This window comes from Rhinoderma darwinii, chromosome 3, assembly GCF_050947455.1.
Source record: "Rhinoderma darwinii isolate aRhiDar2 chromosome 3, aRhiDar2.hap1, whole genome shotgun sequence".
Classification (NCBI taxonomy): Eukaryota; Metazoa; Chordata; class Amphibia; order Anura; family Rhinodermatidae; genus Rhinoderma; species Rhinoderma darwinii.
Genome location: NC_134689.1, coordinates 73,244,424 through 73,252,963, shown reverse-complemented (window position 1 = coordinate 73,252,963; position 8,540 = coordinate 73,244,424). Strand labels below are relative to the sequence as shown.

At 46.2% G+C, this 8,540-nt stretch overlaps 1 protein-coding gene across 2 annotated transcripts; it reads left to right on the top strand.

Moving 5' to 3' along the window:
• The first annotated feature begins 1,489 nt into the window (after nt 1-1,489).
• LOC142751008 (histone H3-like centromeric protein A) lies at nt 1,490-8,016 on the top strand. 2 transcript variants are annotated; one of them, XM_075859976.1, is made up of 5 exons: nt 1,490-1,592; nt 5,031-5,129; nt 6,839-6,989; nt 7,058-7,135; nt 7,443-8,016. In XM_075859976.1, the coding sequence occupies exons 3-5, from the start codon at nt 6,924-6,926 to the stop codon at nt 7,575-7,577; spliced, it is 279 nt and encodes a 92-aa protein (XP_075716091.1). In that variant the 5' UTR covers nt 1,490-1,592; nt 5,031-5,129; nt 6,839-6,923; the 3' UTR covers nt 7,578-8,016. The 2 variants fall into 2 exon arrangements, with proteins under 2 accessions (XP_075716091.1, XP_075716092.1); XM_075859977.1 differs by having other exon boundaries at nt 5,028-5,129.
• The last annotated feature ends 524 nt before the right edge of the window (nt 8,017-8,540 follow it).

Sequence of the window (8,540 nt, the reverse complement as noted above, 5' to 3'; positions counted from 1 at the left end):
GAAAAATCGGCTTCGTCCTGAAGGCCAAAACAGGCTCAGTCCTGAAGGGGTTAAAAAAGTGAAATATTATTGTTGTCGGCAGCGCATCTCCCTGTGTAAACAGAGAAACGCGCTGCCGACATGATAATAACGTATGGGGACGAGCGATCGGAGTAACGACCGCTCGCCCTCATCCATAGCTCCGTGTTATCCATAGCTCCGTGTCAACCATAGCTCCGTGTGACCGGAGCAAACGAGCGGATATGTCATAAATGTCAGGTAGATTGGGGTCCCACCTCTGGGACCCGCATTCACTACTATGGGAGTTACGGAAACAGATCAGACAAAGCCGGAGGTGGGACCCTCATCTATCTGACATCCTGTGGATACGTCATAAATGTGTCTGATTGGAAGACCCCTTTAATGAGTATATCAGTAATAGTATAACTAGCAAGTACCAGCCGCTACCCCTCCCCCCTCATTGCAACACCAAGTAAGGCCCCATGCACACGACCGTATTTTCATCTATCCCGAAATACAGTCCATATTGCATCGGTATATACGGATCCGTAAAAAAAAAGAGGGAGGATGCAAATGATGTCATCAGCATGTTGCATAGCAACGCTTCCGTAAATATAGTCAGAGTACGGATGCGTATCCATAGCCGCCCATATTTACGGAAGCGCCCATAGACTTCTATGGGAGAGTCCCTGCTGTAATTACTGATGAAAAATACGGTCGCGTGCGTGGGGCATAAGAAACTGCAGCTGCATCCCCCTCCTCCCTGTTTACAGTTTTTCACTAGATGGAACTTGCACGATCAACGATATATCCAGTGAGTCGGCGCTCATTTACACGAGCCGACGCACGCTGTACGGGGATGAGCGATGGTTAATACGATGGTCCGTGCTCGTACAGTTTACGTATTGTCGGCAGCACATCCCCTGATTGTACGCTGTGGACAACGAGGATTTTTTGGGACGCATAAAAGATGTGATCAGCTGACCAATCAGTGCAGTTTATCGTCTGATCGTCGCAGCCCGTGATCGAAAACAAGCGCTCGTATGATTATCGGCATTGGTAAAGTGGTCTTAATGTCAATAAAAGGGTTTTCTTTTTTATATCACAACGTTTCTAAGCATTTTCTATAGAACTTGATAGGAACCCATCGAGCCTAAAATAGACCCATCCTGGAACCCAGGGGTATAAGCAGGCTTTTCATTACAGCCCGAGGTCTTGATGACGTCATTGAGACCGCGCGGTGATCATGGTTTGAACATTTTGTGTACTTCTTCTATTAGCCACAAGGGGGCGATACATAACCTGGAAGAACGCAGTGCGGGAGCCTTTTGGTTTTTATTGGCTTTTATATTGTGGGGCTATTATATAATCTATACCAGTGGTTCCCAACCAGGGTGCCGAGAGCTGTTCAGGGGTGCCGCGGCTCATCCACGGCAAAAAAAAAAATTACATATTTTTCTTTTTTCTTTTTTCTACAAGCTCCGCCCCCGACGTTGTAGCAGACATGACGCGCGGACGTCCGTTACAAGCACCGTCCACTGCTTCCCACTAGAAGCCTGAAGGAGGGAGAGGAGCCATTAACACTGGGCAGGGTAAGTGCGGTTTTCTTTACTTTCTTAGCAGTTGTGTGAGAAATGGAGCCGGGGGAATGTGGGTAGTTGTAGTTCTCTCCTCTTATACCTCCTCACTGTAATGTCCTCTGATATCCCATAATAACGTCCTGGACATGCTGGGAGTTGTAGTCCTCTCCTCTTATACCTCCTCCCTGTAATGTCCTCTGATATCCCATAATAACAGTCTGGATATGCTGGGAGTTGTAGTCATCTCCTCTTATACCTCCTCACTGTAATGTCCTCTAATATCCCATAATAACGTCCTGGACATGCTAGGAGTTGTAGTCTTCTCCTCTTATACCTCCTCCCTGTAATGTCCTCTGATATCCCATAATAACGTCCTGGACATGCTGGGAGTTGTAGTCCTCTCCTCTTATATCTCCTCCCTGTAATGTCCTCTGATATCCCATAATAACCTCCTGGACATGCTGGGAGTTGTAGTCCTTTCCTCTTATACCTCCTCACTGTAATGTCCTCAGATATCCCATAATAACAGTCTGGGCATGCAGGGAGTTGTAGTCCTCTCCTCTTATACCTTCTTCTCCTGTAATGTCCTCTGATATCCCATAATAACGTCCTGGACATGCTGGTAGTTGTAGTTCCCTCCTCTTATACCTCCTCCCTGTAATGTCCTCTGATATCCCATAATAACAGTCTGGACATGCTGGGAGTTGTAGTTCTCTCCTCTTATACCTCCTCTCTATAATGTCCTCTGATATCACGCAACAACCTGGGCATGCTGGGAGTTATAGTTCTTATACCTCCTTATTTATTCCTTCCCCAGGTGTAAGCACACTTTCTGTCTGTGATGGTCCCTTTACTAGAGGGGCAGATGGTTATTTTATCGGGGGGCGGGGGGACTGAGGCTGATGGTGGCTTTACTGAGGGGTCATTATAATGTGAGTGGGGGGCTGACGGTCATTACTGGGAGTGGGGTGCTGACGGTCATTACTGGGAGTGGGGGGCTGACGGTCATTATTGGGAGTGGGGGGCTGACGGTCATTACTGGGAGTGGGGGGCTGACGGTCGTTACTGGGAGTGGGGGGCTGACGGTCGTTACTGGGAGTGGGGGGCTGACGGTCGTTACTGTGAGTGGGGGGCTGACGGTCGTTACTGTGAGTGGGGGGCTGACGGTCATTACTGTGAGTGGGGGGCTGACGGTCATTACTGTGAGTGGGGGGCTGACGGTCATTACTGTGAGTGGGGGGGGGCTGACGGTCATTACTGTGAGTGGGGGGCTGACGGTCGTTACTGTGAGTGGGGGGCTGATGGTCATTCCTCTGAGTGGGGGGCTGACGGTCATTACTGTGAGTGGGGGGCTGACGGTCATTACTGGGAGTGGGGGGCTGACGGTCATTACTGGGAGTGGGGGGCTGACGGTCATTACTGGGAGTGGGGGGGCTGACGGTCATTATTGAGTGGGGGGGCTGACGGTCATTACTGGGAGTGGGGGGCTGACGGTCATTACTGGGAGTGGGGGGTTGATGGTCTTCAAGTGGTTTCCAACTATGGTGCTTTTTTGTCTGCGGTTTTTGCATTCGCTTCAACGGCTTAAAAAAAATGTGGGCAAAAAAAAAAATAAAAAATCAAACAACGCTGTCAATTCAAAATCTGCCTCAAAATTCGTAAATGAATTTGGAGGCAGACTTTTAGTTTCTGCCTTACAAAAAAACGTTGTGTGAACATAACCTAAGACTGTAGTGCTTGTTTTTCGCCATTTTTTGTCGTTTTGTAAACAATTTTTGGTAGGGGTGCCCTGAGAATTATTTTTTTTCCCTGGGGTGCCTCGAGCCTGAAAAGGTTGGGAAACTCTGATGTATACAGTCGTCCTGGTGTATCTGGCAGTTTTCTAGAGTTCAGTGTATAATCATTGATAGATACGGTGACGCTGACATCACGCCGGGCAGCACGTGCGTCCTCATGAATTATACAGGATACAGACAATATTATTAAAGAGGAGCCGTCACTTCTCCTGACGTGTCTGTAAGGCTCTGTTCACACGCAGTGAGCAAAAACGTCTGAAAATACGGAGCTGTTTTATGGCGAAAACAGCTCCTGATTTTCAGATGTTTTTTTAACAACTCACGTTTTTCGCTGCGTTTTTTACAGCCGTTTTTGGAACTGTTTTCACGAGTCTATGAGAAAACTGCTCCAAAAACGTCCCAAAAAGTGTCCTGCACTTCTTTTGACGAGCCATCATTTTACGCGCCGTATTTTGACAGCGACACGTAAAATTAAGGCTCGTGCGAACAGAACATCGTAATTCCCATTGAAAGCAATGGGCAGATGTTTGTAGGCGTATTAGGGGCGTTTTTTCAGCCGTAATTCGAGTCGTAAAACGCCAGAATTAGGTTTGAAACCACTGCGTGTGAACATACCCTTATATTAAATACCTGTATTCCCCATGAAATAACTATTCTGGAGCGTATTTTCTCAGATCTCTGGCTTGTGCCGTTCCTCTGTTGTTCCTCCTAGAAATTTATGTATTAATAGATAACTTGGTGTTGCCATTCTCCTCATCAAAGGACGTGTCCCTACAGTCTCTCTGTCAGCACTGATTGGACGTTGTCAGTTTGTGTAGGGACACACCCCCAACTGGTAACACACAGCTGTCAATTCTTACATTTCCAGGAGGAATAACAGAGAAACGGCACAAAGCAGAGAGTCCTAAGAAAAGTTGCGCTCTCGACTGAATGTTTCTTCTCCTCGTCTATCGTGTGTGTTGATTTTATACATTTTCGCTGCTGCGTGTCTAGAGATCATATGGATTATTAGATGTTTTATTTCTGTATATTTGTACTGCATTGTTGCAGCTCATCGTCCTCCAGCTTCGGCCTTTCATTTCCATGACGACTGCTCCACTTTTCCTTTGCTCCAGTTTTAAATTTCCCATCTTTGTCTGGATTACGGATTCTCTGTAAGGTTATGTGCACACGACCTATTTTCAGGCGTTTTACGCCTCGAATCACGCCTGAAAAGACGGCTCCATTACGTCTGCAAACATCTGCCCATTGCTTGCGGGATCTGCTGCGGGTAGCTCTACTGTTGCCGCATTATTAAATAGATCATTGATGTCGCTGTTCTGGTAATTGATGCCACGAGGATCTATTGTATTCATTGATGCAGCGTGCGTTAATTACTGACATCCGGCAATCTCATATCTTCACCGTCAATGTCATCACTTTCTTGTCACTTGCATTGGTGGCATCAGTCAGTATATACGTATATAAGTCTAGCTCTCTGTGGCGACTTGGATGCAGTAAAATCGACCTTCCCGACTCCTGAATGTTTTGGTATTGGGGGGGGGGGGGAGTTGTGGGGAATGATAAAACCGCTCCGTTTATCCTACGTCACCTGTGATTCTGCTGAATTGTCACCGTCTCTTATCCGCTTAACTGATTGTATGTCTCTCAGCAGCGTTTTACATCATCATGAAACCACCCCAGAAAAGCTCGTCCCGCAGGAAGTCGGCGCAGCCGCAGAAGAAACCTGCAGCTCCTCCTCAATCTCCGCCAAGTAAGAGAAAGTTGCACCTTGATCATCTTATCACTCTCATTATATATTTTATTTTAAAAATGAATTTCAGATAACCTCGGGTCGTGTAATACTAGATTGTAATCCGTTTCTCAGCTTTATATCTTAGAGGGTTCGTTTCTATGCAGGTAAAAATCTGTTACATACAGAAATTTCTGTAGCACAAGGCCGCAACTAGGGGGAGCAAACTGAGGACTGATTTATATAGGCACAACAGGAGCTGTATGCATGTGCACAATCGTCTCCCCCTAGTGGTGGTTGCAGGAAGCACGTTACTATATGGCCCTGGGAAGGGAATCTGAGAACACAGCTCACACCCATGAAGATATATTATGAAATGAGGGATCTAAGAATTTCCAACCTGCAGTCCGACCGCTCTATTCATTCCCTATGGGATCGACGGAAATAGTCAAGTTTGACTGCTCCTTGCCCAATTATGCACTCTGCCGTGAGCGGCTCCGCGCAGGCAGGCGCGATGTTGTGACGTCAATTTCTGAGCCTTTTTTCTACTCCGTTTATGCAGCGTGTGGATGAGACGTGTTTTATCTCATCCACTTTGCTGCTACTGTATTATGCTGCCGATTTTTCCGCATTATAATACAGGTATACGCCGTATTTACGCAATGTGTGAACTGACTCTAACCCCTCCACCCCCCCCCCCGCCAGTCCCCGCAAAAATGTTCTTGCATCAAACCGGTCCTCGGTGCAAAATAGGTTGGGGATCACTGCCATAGAGAATGACTTGAGTGACCACCACTCTGGGACCCGCACTCTTGTTAACAACCTGCAGCGATCCGGCATTTATCACCTATCTTGTGGATAGGTGAAAAATTATTTTCGTGGTACAACCCCTTTAATCAGGTATCAATGGGACTTGATGGACCCCAAATTATCAGTCATAGAAAAGTATCTAAAATTTGAACGTCCAAATTTATATCCTTTTTAGGTCCAACATTCTGTGCTGATTCATTTCTTAATGTCGTTTTACAGCAGTTGGAGCACAGTTTTCTGAAACAGAGCTCTAAATCTCCTGCGTAGACAGTTACATGGTATAATTTTGTCTCCCTGCAGCCACCACTAGAGGGAGCTCACTGCATACTGTTTTGTTACCAAGTTCAATGTACAACCATATACAATGAGCTCCCTCTAGTGGTGGCTGCAGGTAGCATGTTATGTTTTAAATCTGTTTACCTGATGTACCTTGGGGGACATTAAGGTAATAGGCCATGTTCACACAGGGCAGATACGCGGCGTAAAAGTACACAGCGTATTGGCCCTGGGCACCGGAGGTAATTCTGGCTGAAAAAGTGCAGTTTTTCGGCTGGAATGTCCATAGAAGGTAGAAAAAAAACAAACAAAAAAACCCATACTTACCCGTAGCCATGGTGACGTGTCCCTCTGATGTTCTGCAGCAGTCATATGGGATGAGACATCATCCCTGGAGGCCGGGTTGAACACAGGAGCAGAGAGATCTGGGTAAGTTTGGCAAGTTTTTTTCCGCTGCGTCTGGATGAGATTTGTTTGAATCTCCTCCACTCTTCTGCTTCTGTATTACGCTGTGGAGTTTCCGCAATGAAATCCGTTGCAGAAAATCCGCCGTGTTTACCCTACGTGTGACCCCGGCCAGACAGTGAATTTCCATGTAGCGGGAGATTCATTTTCAGCTGTGATTATGGATTTCTTTCTTACAGGTAGTGGGGAAACAAGTCACAAGTCACAAGTCACAGACCGAGCACGCAACGAAGAAGACGCTACCGCCCAGGAGCCCGTGCGCTGATGGAAATAAGAAAGTACCAAAAATCAACCAATCTGCTCATTCAGAAAGCCCCGTTTTTCCGCCTGGTGAGTGGATGTGTCCTCTGCGGCTGCTCCTCTTTATTGTCAGTGATATTCCCCTTTTATTCTTGCAGGTGAGAGAGATCTGCCTGAAGTATTCCCGTGGCGTGTTTTACTACTGGCAAAGCACCGCACATATGGCGCTACAAGAGGTCAGTATGTCATACAATGCACTGTCCATGTAACGCATGGGTCAACCAGAGAGGGAGCTGCTCTTTGCAGTGGTTCACTACTCAGCCCCCGCCCCCTCTAACACATCCATATGCCCTAGCGGGACATTTGCATAGGGGTTGTGATGCATTGTGGGAGTTCCAGAGGCCAGACCCCACCCCCCCCCCCACCATCACTCTAGCTAACAGCTCATAAAAGCGAAATCTGATCAGTCCTTCGAGCTGTGTAGTAAATTATACCGGGAGTGCTGTCACTTTAAGAGGGACTAATGCTCTTCTGTATCCACAGTCAGCTGAGGCCTTCCTCGTGAGTCTCTTTGAAGATTCTTACCACTTCAGTCACCAGGCCAACAGGGGCACTCTCTTTGTGGAGGACATGCAGCTCGCACAGAGAATCCGAGGCATCCCGTATGGACTGGGATAACGCTGCCGTTTTATCTCCCAAGATTTGATGAAGAATGATCACGTGTAAATAGTTTTATATTAATGGAGAAAATCTATTGGGAAATACAAGTTTTACCATTGCATAAATGATCCAGTTTGGAAGAGTAAACCGGCTTTAGCGCCCCCTCCTGACGCTGGTTACAGTGTAGGTTTTTTCTTTGTTTTATCTGTTCATGGGAAAGTTGTTACAACCAATATGGCTGCCACTGCAGTTTGCAGGGTGGTAGTGCAGTAGTTTTTCTGTCCAGCTATGTAATGGGTTATAGGGGTCCAGGATGTAGCACAGAAAATGACCACAAGGCGGCACTGCTGGACAAAACCTCTAACAAAGACGCTGGACACAACCGCTAATGAACCCTCTGATCTGGCCGACCTTCTAATTGTTCTGCTGAGTTTATGATCCGTTTCCTGTTTTTATTCTGTGATGATTTGTTAATTTTTTCCAATAAAAAAAATATATATATTATAACTTTGATCTTCATCATTTTAGACTAATCTTCATAAGGGCTTGGATATGATCAATGACTCCAGTTTCGCTGTACTTCAATACTCATGCTCTGTCCCACCCCCATTCTTTACACTGCAGCTATGCTTGTTCAGAGTGTTTGCTGTGTGGGTGGGTGTGTGGGTTGGGTCCAGAATTATTTGGGCAGTGACACAATCTTCATGATTTGGGTTTTGCTGCCACCACATTGGATTTGAAATGAAACAACTGAGATGCAATTGAAGTTTAAACTTTCAGGATTATTTCAAGGGGTTAAACAAAAATCTCCTGTGAAAAGTTTAGGAATTGCCACCATTTTTCTACACTACCTCCTCATTTCAGGTGATCAAAAGTGATTAGACAAATTAACATTACCATAAATGTTTTTTTAAATACTTTGTAGAGAATCCTTTGCAGGCAATGACGGCCTGAAGTCTGGAACCCATGGACATCACCACA

Bases quoted from the DNA above. Each gene is read 5' to 3' on its own strand.
- LOC142751008 (XM_075859976.1), top strand. From the start codon at position 6,924: ATGGAAATAAGAAAGTACCAAAAATCAACCAATCTGCTCATTCAGAAA. The intron at 6,990-7,057 runs GTGAGTGGATGT...TTATTCTTGCAG, and splicing joins AAGCCCCGTTTTTCCGCCTG to GTGAGAGAGATCTGCCTGAA. The intron at 7,136-7,442 runs GTCAGTATGTCA...CTGTATCCACAG, and splicing joins CACATATGGCGCTACAAGAG to TCAGCTGAGGCCTTCCTCGT.